This window comes from Oncorhynchus kisutch, linkage group LG16 (genome assembly GCF_002021735.2).
Source record: "Oncorhynchus kisutch isolate 150728-3 linkage group LG16, Okis_V2, whole genome shotgun sequence".
NCBI classification, from domain to species: Eukaryota; Metazoa; Chordata; class Actinopteri; order Salmoniformes; family Salmonidae; genus Oncorhynchus; species Oncorhynchus kisutch.
Window position 1 is genome coordinate 26,988,476 of NC_034189.2, and position 18,843 is coordinate 27,007,318.

The 18,843-nt window shown below is 40.9% G+C and overlaps 2 protein-coding genes across 4 annotated transcripts; one reads left to right on the forward strand and one right to left on the reverse strand.

The window, feature by feature from the left end:
• Positions 1 to 331: 331 nt before the first annotated feature.
• On the forward strand, positions 332 to 7,258 carry LOC109906565 (G protein pathway suppressor 2). Of its 2 annotated transcripts, none has more exons than XM_020504315.2 (10): positions 332 to 455; positions 789 to 906; positions 1,055 to 1,164; positions 1,261 to 1,373; positions 1,791 to 1,870; positions 2,085 to 2,164; positions 2,412 to 2,616; positions 5,963 to 6,123; positions 6,328 to 6,423; positions 6,822 to 7,258. In XM_020504315.2, exons 2-10 carry the CDS (start codon positions 813 to 815, stop codon positions 6,912 to 6,914), a joined length of 1,032 nt encoding a protein of 343 aa, XP_020359904.1. In that variant the 5' UTR covers positions 332 to 455; positions 789 to 812; the 3' UTR covers positions 6,915 to 7,258. The 2 variants fall into 2 exon arrangements, with proteins under 2 accessions (XP_020359904.1, XP_020359905.1); XM_020504316.2 differs by having other exon boundaries at positions 2,442 to 2,616.
• LOC109906566 (eukaryotic translation initiation factor 5A-1) lies at positions 7,249 to 17,544 on the reverse strand. 2 transcript variants are annotated; one of them, XM_020504317.2, is made up of 6 exons: positions 17,144 to 17,544; positions 14,743 to 14,915; positions 14,477 to 14,581; positions 13,326 to 13,457; positions 11,907 to 11,979; positions 7,249 to 8,837 (listed from the first exon to the last, which is right to left on the reverse strand). In XM_020504317.2, exons 2-5 carry the CDS (start codon positions 14,908 to 14,910, stop codon positions 11,917 to 11,919), a joined length of 468 nt encoding a protein of 155 aa, XP_020359906.1. In that variant the 5' UTR covers positions 14,911 to 14,915; positions 17,144 to 17,544; the 3' UTR covers positions 7,249 to 8,837; positions 11,907 to 11,916. The 2 variants fall into 2 exon arrangements, with proteins under 2 accessions (XP_020359906.1, XP_020359907.1); XM_020504318.2 differs by having other exon boundaries at positions 14,743 to 14,912; positions 17,144 to 17,543.
• Between the last annotated feature and the right edge of the window lie 1,299 nt (positions 17,545 to 18,843).

Genomic DNA, 18,843 nt, shown 5'->3' on the forward strand with positions numbered 1-18,843 from the left:
TACTGTGTTATTGACTGTACTTTTGTTTATCCCATGTGTAACTCTGTGTTGTTGTTTTTTGTCGCACTGCTTTGCTTTATCTTGGCCAGGTCGCAGTTGTAAATGAGAACTTGTTCTCAACTGGCTTACCTGGTTAAATAAAGGTGAAATAAATAAATTAAAGTGTAGTTATTGGAGGTGCATCTTGGTCAGTTTAGCTCAGAACATGCAGCCCTAGTCAATCGGCCACCTAATCCTGTATAATGAGCGGGCCGGCCATGAACTTCAGTCATTCCAAATAATATCATCTGATCAAGGTCTGGGCCACGCGCTAATTATAAACTCCCAGGTTTCCCCTGAAGTCAAAACAGGAAGCTCCATTTCACACCGGAAGTGTATTGGTTGGGGTTAACCATGATTTAATTTTTTTAAATTTACAATACAGACAAAAAGTCAGTGTTTTTCGTAGAAAAACGGTAATTTTCCGCTTTATAATTATGCAAAACAACCAAACTCCAAGCGGAGACTCATAAAGCAACGAAAGTCTGTTTACAATTTAACGCCTGCTGGCGGTTCTTCATTGAGTTAGCAATTCTAGTTACCAACTAGCATAGCCAGATTAAACGCAACGTTAGCTAGCTGATGGTTAATGCAATTAACTATAGCTATGATTATGTATTTCTATTAGCAACAAAGTAAATGTTTGAAGAAAACAACATGTTCAGTTCCTAGCTGGTAATTGTCACTTTTTTATTGCTGCATGTAGCTAGCTACTATTCAACATATGTTCTCCATTCTGCTGCATTCAGCTGGCCCCTCCACTGCCTGTCACCATGCCTGCTCTGCTGGACAGACCGAAGCTGTCCAACGCTATGGCCAGAGCCCTCCACAAACACATAATGAGAGAAAGGGAGCGTAAAAGACAAGGTGAGATATCACAAGACTTTGCTTGACTACTGCATTCCTCACCAACCGTAACTGGAATGTAACCTGATTTGCTTCCACAATTATCTTGTTGGAATTGGTGCACATTTCTCATTGTTCTCAAGGAGATTTATTTTCTTCCTAATCTCAGAGGAGGAAGAGGTGGACAAGATGATGGAGCAGAAGATGAAAGAGGAAGAAGAGAGAAAGAGAACAAAAGAGATAGAGGAGAGGATGTCCTTGGAGGAGACCAAAGAACAGGTCAGAGAAAGTCATAACAACATACAAACAGATGGAGATCAATCAGAGAACTTGTTCACCTTAACTGTCTCTTCCCCTCCCTTTTCCTCCTCACAGGTGATGAAGATGGGGGAGAAACTGCAGGGACTTCAGGAGGAGAAGCATCAGCTCTTCCTCCAGCTGAAGAAGGTCCTGCATGAGGAGGAGAAGAGACGCAGGAAGGAGCAGAGGTGAGAGGAATTGAGCCTCTATGACTCCTCAGGTGCATCTCAATAATCTTAAGTGGCTTTCTTTCCTTGTCTTCTTTCCTTAATATTTACCGACATGGAAACAGCTTGGGTGAAAACAGTTTGGATGCCTGGATGTGTCTAGAAATGTGCTTTCACCGGTCAAGCTTCCTTAACATAGTGTCCTTTTTTGTTTTTGTTTTAAAGGCTCTTAAAATCCCATGTATTACTATTGTTATTATTATAATGTTAATGTAGCTGTAGAAAAGGTCAAGGTCAAGGATCCACTTTAGATGATTGAAATGCAATACTCCCAGTTTGGATTAGGAATGTGATTGTAGTAAGGCCATAGATATCAGGATTTGCTGATTGTTTGAGTTCTCCTGTCAGATATCTCACCTGTTTTTACCTCTCCTGCAGTGACATCACAACACTGACGTCAGCCAGCTACCAGCCCAGTCTAACCATGCACACAGGACAGCATCTCCTTAACATTGAATGTAAGGTTTAGCCTACATCTGTTCATAAATGCAATCTCCTATCAATTACATAATAATCATAATAATATGGTCATCTACCAGACCTTTTGATTTTCAATATATGTGGCACATTGTTTCTCTCCACAAATGTCTTCAGTGACTTCACTGACACCTGTCACTTCACTATACTCCTCCCTCATCTCTTTTTTTTTTTGTTCTCTCTTCCCTCTGTCAGGCAGTCCAGTCAGTCACAACAGGGCCGGGGGACTGCTGTCGGAGCGCAGTAAGCAGTTGTTTCCAACACCGGTCAACCCGGTGAGTGGCAACTGGCAAGCCCTCCGCATGTGTAATATCCTTTCTAACCATTTGAGAGCTTTCTATGAAGCACACTTTTCACTTGTGTCTGAGGAGCAATGTGGTCAATAAATGGAGTTCCAGACATCAAGCTGGAATCAAATCCTTAACTCTGTAGTTCTAAACACCACGCCCCTACCCACTGAGCCATAGAAAATGTCAATGATGCCAACAGACGCCTAACCCGTGCTCTGTGTGATTTGCTTAGAGTGACCGTTTCACTCTCCTCGCTCCACAGGGCCGTCACTACCAGAACCAGGCTGGGTTCAGTGCGGGCCCGGCTGAGCACGGACAGTTTGGGGGTAGTCAGTCGGTCCACGAGAGCTACGGCGTGGCCCAGACACAACACCCCTCCACCTACGCCCCCGGCCCCTCTGTACCTGTCAGCTTCGCGAGCAGCTCCCAGATCAGAGGTAGGATGTGTGTGGCTGGGATTTTAATTTGAAATTCAGTTAAGTTGATTTTTGTTTTCAGACCTGATTTGCTATTTTTTAATTTAGTTTTAGTTGTATAAAATATTTTGTCTTTGTTTTAGTGTAAGAGAGAGAACATTTGTGGGAGGCTAAGAGCCATTTGTGTTGAATAGTTTGTGGAGATATTGCCAGTGGGGGGTTGTAATACTTCAGGTGATGGGTCAGGTCATAGGTTAGGTTTGAAATATAAAGGAAATCTCAATGTGACTTGGTTTTTAAAAGGAATAGCACTGAAGATGGTGCAAAAAAATATGGTGGAAAGAAACTGAACATAGTTCATGATGGTTTTTATTTTATTTAGTTTTGGAGTGAAATCTAATCATTTCAGTATAGCTTTAGTTTTTCAAATGGGTTTGTTAATTATCTTATTTCAGTTTACGAAATCGATTATAGCATCATAACAGGTTTACTGTTGCCTTAAACTATTCATGTCCATAACGGACATTTTTCAATAGGGGAGAGTGGGATAGATTCTGCCACTTTTTACATTCCGCATCACTCCGTCAAGGGAAATAAAGTATTCTTTCTAACAAAGATATCTATACTGAACAAAAATATAAACGCAACATTTAAAATTATCAGATTTTTCTGAGTTACAGTTCATATGAGGAAATCAGTCAAAATAAAATAAATTCATTAGGCCCTAATTTATGGATTTCACATGACCGGGATAATCAAGATATGCATCTGTTGGTACCTTAAAAACAAATATGGCCTCACAATGGGCCTCAGGAACTTGTCACTGTAATTTTGTGCATTGAAATTGCCATTGATAAAATGCAATTGTGTTTGTTGTTCGAAGCTTATGCCTGCCCATACCACCTCCACTATGTGGCACTATGTTCACAACGTTGACATCGGCAAACCGATCGCCCACACATCGCCATACACATGGTCTGCGGTTGTGAGGCCCGGTTGGATATAGTGCCAAATTCTCTAAAACGACATTGGAGGAAGCTTATGGTAGAGAAATTATCATTGAATTCTCTGGCAACAGCTCTGGTGGACATTCCTACAGTCAGCATGCTAATTGCCCACTCCCTCAAATCTTGAGACATGTGGTATAATGTTGTGACAACTGCACATTTTAGAGTGGTCTTATATTGTTCCCAGCACAAGGTGCACCTGTGTAATGATCATGCTGTTTAATCACTTTCCAAATATGCAACACCTGTCAGGTAGATGTCTTGGATCTTTTATTTCAGCTCATGAAACATGGGACCAACACTTTATATGTTGCTTTATATTTTTGTTCTGTTTACATATATTTCAGAATGTTGTGAATCCTTGGAAATAATCAGAATTCATGTAAACATTAGAGTTTTGAAAACATAACGGTACAAAAAAAGTTGTCTCTTGGCACAACTTACCCTAGGTATGGGGTAAACTGAGCCATGGGACAGGGACAGGGACAAGTTAAGCCACCTACAAATGTCTGTACTTAATGAAATATTACAACTACCTTTTTAAAACCATGTCTATGTTTTATATACAGTGTATTACAGTGCATTCAGAAAGTATTCATACCCCTTGACTTATTCCACATTTTGTTGTGTTACAGCCTGAATTCATTTTGGTAATTGTATTGAAAATGTAATACAGAAATATACTATTTCCATAAGTATTCACAACCCTTAGTCAATACTTTGTAGAAGCACGTTTGGCAGTGATTACAGCTGTGAGTCATTCTGGGTAAGTCTCTAAAAGCTTTCCCCACTTGGATCGTGCAACATTTGTCCATTATTCTTTTCAAAATTCTGTCAAATTGGTTGTTGATCATTGCTAGACAACCATTTTCAAGTCTTGTCATAGATTTTCAAGAAGATTTCATTCAAAACTCTAGCTCGGCCACTCAGGAACATTCACTCTCTTCTTGGTAAGCAATCCAGTGTAGATTGTTCCTTGTGTTTTAGGTTATTGTCCTGCTGAAAGGTGAATTAATCTCCCCGTGTCTGGTGGAAAGCAGACTGAACCAGGTTTCCCTCTAGGATTTTGCCTGTGCTTAGCTCCGTTCTGTTTCTTTTTTATCCTGAAAAACTCCCCAGTCCTTAATGATAACAAGCATAACATAACACAATGCAGCCACCACTATTCTTGAAATTATGGAGAGTGGTACTTAGTAATGTATTATATTGGATTTGTCCATAACATAACACTTTCAGGACAAAAAGTGTATTACTTTGCCACATTTGTTTTGCAGTATTACTTTAGTGCCTTGTTGCAAACAGGATGCATGTTTTGGAATATTTGAATTCTGTGCAGGATTCCTTCTTTTCACGCTGTCAATTAGGTTAGTATTCTGGAGTAACTACAATGTTGTTGATCTGTCCTCAGTTTCCTATCACAGCCATTAAACTCTGTTTTAGTCACCACCATGATGAAATCCCTGAGGGTTTTCCTTCCTCTCCGGCAACTGCGTTAGGAAGCATGCATCTATCTTTGTAGTGACTGGGTGTATTGATACACCATCCAAAGTGTAATTAATAACTTTACAATTTTCAAAGGGACATTCAATGTCTACTTTTTAAATAGATTTTTACCCAGCTAGCAATAGGTGCCCTTCTTTGCGAGGCATTGGAAAACGTCCCTGGTCTTTGTGGTTGAATGACTAGTGTTTGAAATTCATCGCTCGACTGAGGGACCTTAGAGATAATTGTATGTGTGGGGTAAAGAGATGAGGTGGTCATTTAAAAAAATCATGTTTAACACTTATTGCACACAGTGAGTCCATGCAGATTACTGTGTGTCTTGTTAAGCACAATTTTACTCCTGAACTTATTTAGTCTTTCCCTAACAGAGGTGGATGCCTATTATTTCTCCTTTTAATTTTTTATTAATTTGTTAAAACATTCTAAAAACGTAATTCCTATGACAAAACCAATCTGAATGTAATCTATAACACAGCAAAATGTGGAAAAAGTCAAGGGTTGTGAATACTTGCTGAAAGACCTATATATGCTTTTAAACAATTTGATTCTTAAATGTATAAAAAAAAAGACAGATGCTGATCATTGAGAAAATTTGAACAAATAATTCTAAGCACAACTTTGACAGTGCCTCCACTGTCAAAGTTGTGCTTAGAATTATTTGTTCAAATTTTATAGATAGATGACGTCAATGTGGCCTGTCTAGACACTTGTACTAACTATGTTGAAACAATTTCATGAGTTTCCACCAAAGAGAATTTGTTCTGTGGCACGTGTTGATATTGTACTAAAGATAGTATTTGGATGTGAATGGGTTAATACCTTAATACCCAATCTGATTGTTTCTGTCTCCTGCCTAGGTGTGTCTGCATTCCAGGCAATGCAGTACCTCCCTCATCAGCAGCCAGGCTATGCTGTTCATAGTCACTTCACATCCCAGCCTGGATTCATCCCTGGTGCTGGAATACCCCTTCAGAAGCAGTTGGAACATGCCAACCAACAGTCTGGCTTCACTGACGCGGTAAGACCACTGGTCAGACAGATAGGGGGGAAGATGCACTTTCAAGACATGCCTATTATATAAGGTTGAGTTCTCTATTCAACCAATACACTTCGTTGTGAATCTGTTTTAATGTTTAAGTGCTTAGTGCAAAAATGTCAATTCAAATCGGAGTCCTCACTCTTACCTCTTGTCTTTCCCTAAACTCCTCTTGTGTTTTTCCAGGGTGCTCTGAGACCCATGCACCCCCAAGCCCTCCATACATCCGCTGCTAGCCTGCTCCCTACTCCCTCCATGGCTGTCCAGATCCCCACTCCCAAGGTACACCTCATTACCCCCTCCCTACCCCACATCTTACTGTTACTGCCCACTGTTGATCCATCACCCCCATCAGAAATATGAGTGCCTCAGAAAGAGGTTATTTTGGAAAAAGTTGGTTATTGCTTTACTCGTGCTCTTTATTAAAGCATAGATTGAAAAGTGATTTGTATTTTTGTTTTCTTGCACAATTTGTCCAAGCTCTCATAGCCAAAGCCAGAGGAAAACCAGTGTGAATCTTGAGTATGAAATAATCTTAACAGTGAACGCAAACATCTTTAATGTGTCAACTATAATATTCAATTTCAATTATTACTTGGTCATTTAAAATATGCATGGTTTAGCTTAAAGGTCTTAGCTGTTGCTTGATAACATTTCATTGGCATTGTTCCGTCCACCAGGCCGCTTTCCAGAGCTCTCCCCAAGCGGCTCCCCGCAACGCTTTCCTCCCCCACACCCAGAGTGGACAGAGATTCTATCACCAAAGCAAGTAACCATGTTTACCTGCCCAAACTACCTTTACCAGGAGATCTTATCGTTGAGATTTTATAGGCTTCTAGAAGACTGGAATTATGGGACAGTAAAACTTGGATTTTGATGGTTGATTGTAAAGCCCAAACCTACAGGCTTGACTTTGTAGTAATATTTCTTGTATAGTTTATTTTGTTAGTGCTGTATTACTTTAGTTTTAGAGGCCTAGGGGTTCTAGGAAACCATTTTCTCCACTGTGAAACTGTATAGTGTTATACTTTGTCAATTGTATTGTGTGTTTGGATGTATTACCGTAAACTATTATGTCCGTGAAATAAATAAATAAAGCACACACCATTTTTAACAATTTGTGTCTTCTTTAATTTGTTTTGGGGCGGGGAGACATTCTGCACATTTTGGACTTTTGTGAATGCAAAAACCAAATGCCATAACTTTTTCTCATTCATGAGTTTGTACAAAGTAATAATGGGTCAAAAACGTGATGCTTCTCTCTATAGGTGACCCAGTGTGTCTACTAGCTAGCTACCTGCCCTGTTGGCAGCCCCTGTCGATAAGGTCTTTGCCCAGGCTTTGAGGGTAATGGAAGATAAGGGGCCGATTGCGCAAAGAAAGGACTTAGTCTTGTGCACGGACTTGATCAGATATCTGAAAGACTGAAATTGACACTGGAATTGGGTTGCTAGTTTCATTTCTCCCAAATGCTACTGTGTGACACTTGTTCAACTCCTACTCAAAGAACTGGCCCCAGATTCACAAAACACTTGCATAAGAATATTCTTAAGAAAAAGAGGAATTTTATCTTAAGATTTTATGATTTTCCTACAAACTTCTCATATCTTGTTAGTCTTCTTAAATCTGTTGCCTAGCAACAACATTTATATAGCAAAGGCAATCCTATTTTCTACTGAGATTACTGTTCTAGTATGTTCTTGGGTTTAAAATAATAAATTACTGAAACTTTCAGATGAGGTTTGTGAGTGAATTAAACATGTTCAATTGCTTTCATGAGCTTTTTCTCTCACTGCCCTGAGTTCAAGACAAAGGGTTTAGCTATCTTGGAATTAGGAACAAATCCCCCAACTTTATATTCAAGAATCTAATTTCTTCTTAACTTCTTACTTAAAAGGAGAAACATAAGAAATAGCACAAGTACTTTTCCAATCACCTTTGTTGAGGAATAGCAACTGTGTTTATCTTTTATCATAAGCCTATAGTTAAGGAAAAAATGGCTGTTAAGACATTTCTTCTTAAGAAGGTTTTGTGAATCTGGGCCCTGGTCCTAGCATGTAAATCATGACACGTTTTTTAACAGACAGGTTTAGGTGCTATACGTTACACAAAATATTGAACAAGACAGAAGGGGCTCATTCAGAAGGGCGGATCGCTCGGAACGTCAGATAGAAATGGAACGTATAGACCTGACACAATCTCCATGTTCTAGAACTGGCACCAATTTCAATGCTGTATGCTATATTTCTATTGTAACATTCCAAGCACAGTGTTCCCGCTGAATGAGCTCCTAAACAGAACAGCATCCATCACTCATGCATAGAGTTGAAGAAGCCCTTGATGAATCGGAAAAATGTACAAAACAGACATTTGTGAGATTCTCACCCCTCCTCCCTTGACTAGGTACAGTAGTTACTTATGCCCTGCCCTCATAGGCGGCAATTTGTTTGTGAGAAAACACTTTTTCTCTATTCTAACTTCTCTCTCCGTTTCATCTGTACAGGTGTGTGTGTGTGTGTGTGGAGTGAATGTTTTGCCATTTCCAATTATTTATTGAATTGCGTTCCTAATTTAACCCAGAGAAGGGCGAGAAAGTACAGTGAGAGGGAGAGAGATTACAAAAACAAAAGTGGGAGAATAGCATTGACGTGGCCTTACTCCCTCCCTTTTCCAGGTCCAGTGCATCTTGTTAACTCCTGAAAGAGAGTGGGGAGGACAAGGAAAGTACAGGGGTAGGATAGGTAGAAAAGGGGGAAAAAGGGAAGATGAAGTGATTGAGGAAGAGACACGTAGGGATAGGAAGGAGAGACGGGAAGAAAGAAAAAAAAGTGGACAGGATCATTTAGTGTGCATCAATACAAAACAGTTCACAAGTGCATTGAGGTACATACAGTATGGACTCCGAACATTCCAAAAATACAAAGATCCTTTCACATACCATCAAAATACAGTAACCCACCACACATTTAACAACCTTGACCTCACATAGTGCACATTTCATATACAGTGAGCTCCAAAGTTATTGGGACAGTGACACATTTGTTGTTTCAGCTCTGTACTCCAGCACTTTGGATTTGTGATGACACAATTACTATGAGGTTGAAGTGTAGACAGCTTTGATTTGAGGGTATTTTCATCCATATTGGGTGAACCGTTTATAAATTACAGCACTTTTTGTACATAGTCCCCCCCATTTTAGTATTGGGACAAATTCATACGTGCAATGATTAGTTAGATCAAGTTGTGACTACAAACTTGTTTGGTGCATTTGTTGTATGTTTTGGTTGTATTTCAGATTATTTTGTGCACAATAGAAATGAGTGGTAAACAATGTATTGTGTCATTATTTTAGTCATTTTTATTGTAACTAATAATAGAATATGATTCTAAACACTTCTACCTTAATGTGGATGCTACCATGATTACGGATAATCCTGAATGAATCGTGAATAATGATGAGTGAGAAAGTTAGAGACATAAAAATGCTAACCTCCCCTGTTATTGTAATGGTGTGAGGTTAGAATGTCTTGGTGGTATGATATTTGTGTAACTAGCTTTCTCCATCATTAATCATTATGCATCCAACAAGTTTGTAGAGTCACAAGCTTTGTGTAATCATTGGGCGCTAAGAATATGGAGCCAAATACTCAACTTTTGACCACTTTAATACACATAAGTGAATTTGTCCCAATACTTTTGGTCCCCTAAAATGGAGGGGGGAATATGTACAAAACGCTTTCTCATTTCTAAACGGTCCACCCGATATCAAAGAAAATACCCTCAAAATTAAAGCTGACAGTCTGCACTTTAACCTCATAGTCATTATCATTTCAGAGCCAAAACAACCAAAAATGTGTCACTGTCCCAATACATTTGGAGCTCACTGTCCCAATACTTTTGGAGCTCACTGTAAATACACCATTACATTCACACAAATACACCAAGCATTGGAATCTATATAAAACAACTCTTTATATATACATGTGCTCATACATAAATACTGTAAATAAATAACATATGTAAGCAAGTAATACGTGCATAAGGGGTAGGCAAGATTTCATATAATATACAGTGCATTCGGAAAGTATTCAGACCCCTTGACTTTTTCCACATTTTGTTACGTTACAGCCTTATTCTTAGATTGATTAAATAGTCCCCCCCCCCCATCAATCTACTCACAATACCCCATAATGACAAAGCAAAAACTTTTTTAATTTTTAATTTTAGCAAATTTATTTAAAAAATTTAAAACTGAAATATTACAGAAACAAGATTCTCTGGTCTGATGAAACCAAGATTGAACTCTTTGGACTGAATGCCAAGCGTCACGTCGGGAGGAAACCTGGCACCATCTCTACTGTGAAGCATGGTGGTGGCAGCATCATGCTGTGGGGATGTTTTTCAGCGGCAGGGACTGGGAGACTAGTCAGGATCGAGGGAAAGATGAACGGGCCAAAGTACAGAGCGATCCTTGATGAAAACCTGCTCCAGAGCGCTCAGAAGGTTCATCTACCAACAGGACAGCGACCCTAAGCACATAGCCAAGGCAACGCAGGAGTGCCTATTGGACAAGTCTCTGAATGTCCTTGAGTGGCCCAGCCAGAGCCCGGACTTGAACCCGATCGATCTCTGGAGAGACCTGAAAATAGCTGTGCAGCAACACTCCCCATCCAACGTGACAGAGCTTGAGAGGATCTGCAGAGAAGAATGGGAGAAAGAAAAGAAAGAAACTCCCCAAATATAGGTGTGCCAAGTTTGTAGCGTCATACCTAAGAAGACTCAAAAATTTCTTAAAACCTGTTTTTGCTTTGTCATTATGGGGTTTTGTGTAAATTGATGAGGGAAAAAACTATTTAATCCATTTCAGAATAAGGCTGTAAAGGTAACAAAATGTGGAAAAAGTCAAGGGGTCTGAATACTTTCCGAATGCAATGTACATGGAAAAACAAGACATCCCCAGTATATTGTATAGTACTCTTAAACAATTCCCTTGTTTCAACATGTTTTTCAAAACAGACATATACTGTAGTGCGAATGAAGACTACAACCAGGTAAACCAACAGTAACATTTCAAACACAGGAGGCTGCTGAGGGGAGGACGGTTCATAATAATGGCACATTGTCCATGTGTTTGATGCCATTCCATTTGCGCCGTTACAGACATTATTATGTATTTGATACCATTCCACCTATTCCACTCCAGCCTTTCCCACGAGCCCGTCCTCCACCAATTAAGTTGCCACCAACCTCCTGTGATATAAAAACAAATAAATAAGTCGCCTGGGGGACCAGCCAAAGTGTTTCAGTGCGTCCTTAGGCAAAGTAAAACATGTACCTAAGCTTGGCTGATAAAAAAGACATTCAAGTAAATAAGATACATTCAGAAAGACCTTGATCAACATTAACCATAACTCCTGTTGTGCCAACGTCTCTGTAGTTCAAGGTCTTGAATAGAGATGTTCTCCAAAAAGCAGTCTTGGAGTTGCCTTCCCCTTGGTCCATAGACATACAGTGTTATGTACGTGTAACCTGGCAATGCACGTGCATGTTAAAAAGTGTCCTGTGGCATCACACACACACACACACACACACACACACACACACACACACACACACACACACACACACACACACACACACACACACACACACACACACACACACACACACACACACACACATGTGTCCAGGCACTTTTGTCACAGGCAGTGTGTGTATGAGGTGACATGTAGTTCAGTTGGGATACAGAAAGCCTTTGCATTTACCTGCAGTGTCTTATTTAGCCATGGCCTTGATGGCAACTGCAGCCTCCTCATTCATCGCAGACAGAACAGTGATCTGGGAAACAAACAAAAATACATTCATTTTAATTATCAGAACAGTGTAGTAGAAGTAAACTAGGTGTGTCTATCTTAGGCTGTGACATTCCCTGAGACTTGAAGCAATTGTTACCCCCAAACCAGTGGAGGCTGCTGAGGGGAGGACGGCTCCTAATCATGGCTGGAACAGAGCAAATGGAATGGCATGTTTTTGATACCATTCCACCTATTTCGCTCCAATCACTACCACGAGCCTGTCCTCCCCAATTAAGGTGCCACCAACCTCCTGTGCCCTAAACCATAACACTTTGCAGAGTGCTGCTGAGAGCATGGTATCGATTCCCAGTAGAGACTGGTATGTGCTACATACTGTACAGTCTTACTCCCAAATTCCATGTATCCCTAGTCCTGCCAGTCTTCACTGATAAGTGAGGGTATTTGTGTACTCTGCTAATTTTAACTGTTCGTGACAGGGACATTCAATTCCCGGAAGTAATGTAAGTATACAGGTTCAATATGACTATAGCAGCTATAATACGTACAGAATCAGTGGTGGAAAAAGTACTCAATTGTCATACCTCAGTATAAGTAAAGATACCTTAGTGGAAAATGACTTATGTGAAAGTCACCCAGTAATATACTACTTGAGTAAAAGTCTTAAAGTGTTTGGTTTTAAATATACTAAAGTATCAAAAGTTAAAGTAAAAAAATATATATATTTCAAAATCTTTATATTAATTAAGCACACCAGATTTTCGTGTTTTTAAATTTACGGATAGCCAGGGACACACTCCAACACTCATTTACAAACAAAGCATTTGTATTTGGTGAGTCCACCAGATGAGAGGCAGTAGAGATGACCAGGGATGTTCTCTTCATTGGTGTGTGAATTGGACCATGTTCTGTCCTGCTAAGCATTCAAAATGTAACCAGTACTTTTGGGTGTCAAGGAAAATGTATGGAGTAAAAAGTACAATATTTTCATAAGGAATGTAGTAAAGTAAAAGTTATCAAAAAATATGAATAGTAATGTACAGATAGCCCCCAAAAATACTTAAGTAGTACTTTAAAGTATTTTTACTTAAGTACTTCATCCCATTGTATGGAATTTCCACCAAACACACACTGGGTAAATGGATCAGAAGAGGAATGGAAAACATGAATCAGATATGTTTACCTACACAACTGCTTATGTAGAGGAGGTACAAAGGACTGAATAAGGATAATAAAATCTCTGGACTTAAGCAAAAGTGCTACTCCCATGCAACACTGTGTCTTACAAAACTGCCATGCTTAATAGCAACGTAGGCAATTTCTTGTCGAAGGGAGAATCATAGAAGAAGTAGGATGAGGAACACCACTGACCAGAATCTCCTCTCCAGCGTCGTACTTGGTTTCGATTTCTTTGCCCATGTCTCCTTCTGGCATCTTCAGGTCCTCTCTCACTTCACCGCTGTCCTGGAGCAGAGACAAGTAACCATCCGTGATCCCAATCAACTGCAGGGGGAAGAGAGGAGGGAGGGAAAGGAGGATGCCAGAAAAGAGAGACGCATGAAAAGTACTCTCTTTTCATTTCTGACCCTTTTGTGACTGCCCAGTCAATCAATCAATCAATTAGAGCTCCTGTGTGCTCTCATGTCCACCCACAGTGCCAGAGTCTCCCGCCATGAAAGAGGGTAAAAATGAACACAGGAGAAAAAACAGCTACACACTTGAGGTTCCCTATCCGGCTCGAAGGACCATGAGAAAGTTTGGAACTTGTGCTGGTGTAGGTCAAAGGCATTCCATCCCAGAGTTTTACTAGACACACCACTGTGATTACATTCCCCTACAAACTCCATTATGTGTTCCTCCACGCTCATTGACTTTTCCTCATGGCTTAAACAGCACTGGATTGGTACGGGAAAAATGCTAATGTCTCCACTGCCTATTAATAGGCTATAGCATGGTTCTCCAACTGGCGGCCAGCGGGATGAATTTGGCCCGTGGGTGGTTTTATTTGGCCCCCCAAGTTTTCTGAGCAAAAACATAACATTTCACATTTTCATTGTTGGACATAAAAGACTGTAAAACACCAGTAAATCAGTTCCAAATTATTACATTTTTGGAAATCTGTTCCTAAGTATTCCCACGCAGGCAATTTGCCGACTATAAACGATTTGTATTCATGTTCCGGCCCCCCGATCATCCGCTCAAGATAAAATCAGCCTGCGGCTGAATCTAGTTGATGATCCCTGGGCTATAGGGAGGTTCCACCATACTGCTGACACCTAGTCAATCCTCACAGATCTTCCAGTGTGAGTCAAGCAGGGGATTGAGTCAGGGAATTACAAATAGGAATCAGAATGCACAAGGGACATCTATTACCAGTGACGTGGCCATTTTGTTTGAGAGTGAGTGTTACCTAATTGGCCATCTCACTCAAACCAGCAATACCTCTTTCTCACTACTTCTCCTTCTCTCCCTCTGTGCTTTCTGTCCCCCTCACTGCTTTGGCCATTCCAATGTCCTCTCACCTGGTAGTCTAGTCTCTTGATGTTGGGTACGTCCATGTTGTGGGTGGAGGGACAGATATCCTCATACTTCTTTCCGTTGAAGATGTCAATACCAACCATGTGGACCTGCCCATAAAGGAAAGAAAACACAAACTGTTCAGGGAGTTGTAGACAATACGTACAGACTCAGAAACAAGGGCAAGATAGTATGATGTCAGACACGCCTTCATGTCTGCACACCAGCCAGGGCTATACAAATGGTTACAGTCAAATCGGGCACCACTGACCTTAGCGTGGCCGTGTTTGCCGGTCTTGGACGTGGACATCTCCACGATCTTGCAGGGTCGTCCCTTCAGCACCACGAAGCCGTTCTTGCGCAGGGCCGAGCACTGCTGGGGGAAGGTAGCGGATGCCCCGGCATCGCCTGTCTGGAAGTCGACGTCTGCGTCTGCCATACCTGCTGCCGAGGCAATGATGTCACAGGGGGGAGGGGGAATGTGGGAAGAGGTTGGCGAAAAAAAGAAAGAAAAAAAAGATTGCCTTTCATGACATAACACTCGCACTTGACTTTTCCCTCCCCCTACTAGCACTGACTTTGCTGATAGCTACGTTATTGGGGGAAAATGAACTTACTATGACTGACATATGTGGTTGTCCAACCCAGCTATCTTATTAAGATGAATGCACTAACTGTAAGTCGCTCTGGCTAAGAGCGTCTGCTAAATGACAAAATGTAAACATAAAATGTTAATGAGGACTAAGAACTGGTTAATGACACCGCTGGTAATAACATCACTGTTAATGACATCACTGGTAATGACACCCCTCAGATACTGAGGAGTCCTGGGATTGGGGCAAGGGGGTCCAATTACTCCAAGTGGTCTACTTACCTCTAACTCCATTCTAATACATATTAGTTATGGCTTATTCTTGGGAAACTACCTATTTGCTGATACATCTACAATAGATGTTGAAAAGGTTTTGCTAAAGAATAAATAAAAAGAGAGTGTATTCCTGTATTCCTATTTCTAGCAATAAACACATTATTGAGCAATAGAAAAATGATGGCCTACTGCACTTGGTATGATGTTAACACTGTTTGCAGTGTAATGAAGTGTACAGTAGGCCTACACTGTCTCCTATTGTGAATTTTCAATAATAATGTTAAATGTGTCCAAATGACCACACTCCAGTGGAATACTTGCATATTTGACTTAATAACATTAAGAAATGCAACATTATGAATTGAATACAAAAATTAATAAAGAGCTGGTTCACTGACATTAGGAGAAAGAAAAAGATCATATCGAGCTAAAATAAAGCAACGAGATAGGGCACCTCTTAACTGGACCAGTCAGCCATTGCCTACTCACTATGAGCAATAGGATATAACACTTTTCTGAAAAATGTAAAGGCCTTCTCTATGCTACTTTTGTGCAATTGACACAAACATTAGAACATTTTCAAATAATGGACTATGGAAACAAGTATATTATTTGCCGAGTGTGTGAGTGACTATATATCGCGGCGGAGGAATGCACGCGATTCAATGAAAGGCCCCATGCCTGGCCAAAAGCAATGCACGCGTGCGTCAGCCTTGGTTATAATGTCAATAATATTATAACGGTCAACTTGCTGTTCTTGGTTGTAACGTCAAGAATATTATAACGGTCAACTTGTTGTTTTTGGTTATAACGTCAATAATATTATAACGGTCAACTTGCTGTTAGAATAATGGCAAAGGTATTGGTGGAAAGTTATATCCATTTAACAGAAAGAGCTACAAAAGTATTGCATCATATAGCATATTCCAATTAATTTACTGTGATTTAATTCGGTCTGCAGCCATAGCCTAGGCCTACTGGGAAACGACTGATTATACTGGTAGAGGCTTAACCACGGCGCTTGACACACACAAGGCCAATTTGAGACTATCGGTTGCACGTAAACACACATTCATAATAAGGATATGTTCATTGACATATTAGTAACAGACAAACTGTCGCTGTCACATTTTTATAACACGCGTGTCTTCTCCGCAGTGTAGGAGCCTAGCGCGGCCTAGTGCGCACAAAACGTGAACCGGCTGTCAGTGACGGCATCGTTGCATGCATGCGCACTGCTAGGGGGCTGAGGCCCACTAACTAATATGGGGGCTCCGCTCCAGCCGAAAGGCAAGTGTAACATTGTTGCATGAACCACACAAGGAGAAATCGTGGTATTGATACACTACGTCGCACATTGCTGATAGGAATGTAGGCTACTAGAGTAAAATGACTAAGCTAATGCGCATGATAAGGCTACGGCGAGCATAGCGGTAGGTTTGAGTTTCGGTCCCAAGTTATTTTGGTCAATCTCTATGTGTAAAATCGTCCCACCGAAGATATGCATGACATTATACATTTGATTGGCTGATAGGTAACGGAAACTTTATCAGTGGGCATTGAGCAAGGGCAATTTAACAGCTTATTGCTTATAGGCTATCAAACTTGATAGCCTACAATACAACAATGCAATGTTGTTTTATTGGTTGGCTATCATCTCATAATGCTCACAAGTGAGCAGCTATGTAGAATGAGAATGAAAATAAGGTGACAGCTATGAGCAGACGAGCATAGGCAATGTTAGTTAGTCTCACGCAAAATCACACCCGTTATATTCACGTTATGATAAGTAGGCTTAACTTACCCGGTGAACTAACGTTTCCACAATTTGTTTACTCTGTTCGCTTTACAAAACTGTCAAACCTTCCCACTTTTTTATGTCTTCCTTTTTCTCCCTTCGTCCGTAGCTACCGTTGTCTAGTTGGTGTCTACCGCCGCGATGCCTCTGTCGTACCTTATCTCCTAAATCAGCTCTCTTCTTCTCTCATTCCAGTCGCTTCCACTATCCTCCCTATTTTGTCCTGCGGCTCCGTCGAAATCGTTCTCGTTGGGGGAGGGGAGGGGAGGGGGGGGGGGGGGGCATACGCTTGGGTCAGCCGCCAGCCTAAAAAGAGTGGGAACCTTAAACCCACAATGTCCGTAGCCTAGCACTCTCCGCCTTTCGCTCACTCCCTCACCCAGCCTTTCCAAATACCCATGAAATAAACCTAGGCAATATTGTGCTTAGTGCGCAGGCGTGGTCACCCTCAATTCTCAGATTCTAGAACAGGGAGGGGGCGCAATCACCAGAACATCGAATGGAACCTCTCATTCACTGAGCATGGGGCCTCTCTCATTCATTCTAAGGACCGTTATTTTGGGCATAGGTGATATGGGCGCTTTTACGCACCAAGTAAGCACTCTCGGATAATGACTGGAGCCTCAATAAAAATTTATCCCTTATCCTTCACCATATTTCACTTTCAAGGGAATATTAGGATTAATATTGTTTTTAACCTTTTTTAAAAGTAGATTGTGCTTTTAGGGGGTTCTGGTTTTAATGCTCAATACATGTTTCTGATGTAGGCCTAATAACAGCGTCTCATTATTGGCAAAAGGATTTGCTCTTTGTAATAGGCTACCCATGGTGGTATTGCCCCCATGGTGGTATTGACATGGCGGCAGGCAGTCAAAGTCAGTGCGCAGTGATTGGCAGTTCGCGGAGCCGCTGGGTTAAATTTAGCCCGATGAAACATGAATCCGATGACCTATGTGTGGAGGGCTCGAGGGCCAGATGGGAGCTAAGATAAAATGGAGGGATGGGGAGTGTTGAGAGACTGGTGGGCATGCGAGTCAGGGCATGGGTCGGAGCAAAGACGGGGACGGGGGTGCTTGTGCTGACTGATTTGGCGCAGGGCCAACCATGTGTCTAATTTATCACTGACGGCTGCACGAGCTGAAATATCCGCAACAGAGAGACAGGTGCACACAGGGGAGTGGGCCTGTAGTATGGCCTGTAGCAACAGACGAGACAAGCAGGATGTGGGGCTATTTAGCTTTATTGACTGACCAATTAAAGTACGCCTAAGTAGTAATTAGACAAGCCGACTTTGTACATAATTGTTGCATTTAAAGAAATAGAAGCCATTTTCTCATAGGAGAGGGTAACACTTAGTAGGCATAGTAACCCATTATGATAGACCAGCACACATGAATTACACTTTTGACAATGGCATGCTATTGACAATTTCAGAATACTTTATCAATCATATAGGCTATCCCCTCTGGTCAACACAGCCACGAGAGGCTACATGCATAACACCCAGTGGTTTAAAGTACTTAAGTAAAAAATACTTCAAAGCACTACTTACGTCATTTTTTGGGGTATCTGTATTTGACTTACTATTTATATTTTGACAACTTTTACTTCACTACATTCTGAAAGGAAAATAATGTACTTTTTACTCCTGACACCCAAAAGTACTTGTTACATTTTGAAAGGAAAATGGTCCAATTCACACACTT

Bases quoted from the DNA above. Each gene is read 5' to 3' on its own strand.
- LOC109906565 (XM_020504315.2), top strand. From the start codon at position 813: ATGCCTGCTCTGCTGGACAGACCGAAGCTGTCCAACGCTATGGCCAGA. The intron at 2,165-2,411 runs GTGAGTGGCAAC...TGATTTGCTTAG, and splicing joins TTCCAACACCGGTCAACCCG to AGTGACCGTTTCACTCTCCT. The intron at 6,424-6,821 runs GTACACCTCATT...TCCGTCCACCAG, and splicing joins TCCAGATCCCCACTCCCAAG to GCCGCTTTCCAGAGCTCTCC.
- LOC109906566 (XM_020504317.2), bottom strand. From the start codon at position 14,910: ATGGCAGACGCAGACGTCGACTTCCAGACAGGCGATGCCGGGGCATCC. The intron at 14,582-14,742 runs GTCAGTGGTGCC...CTTTATGGGCAG, and splicing joins GCAAACACGGCCACGCTAAG to GTCCACATGGTTGGTATTGA. The intron at 11,980-13,325 runs GTCAGTGGTGTT...TTTGTTTCCCAG, and splicing joins ACGCTGGAGAGGAGATTCTG to ATCACTGTTCTGTCTGCGAT.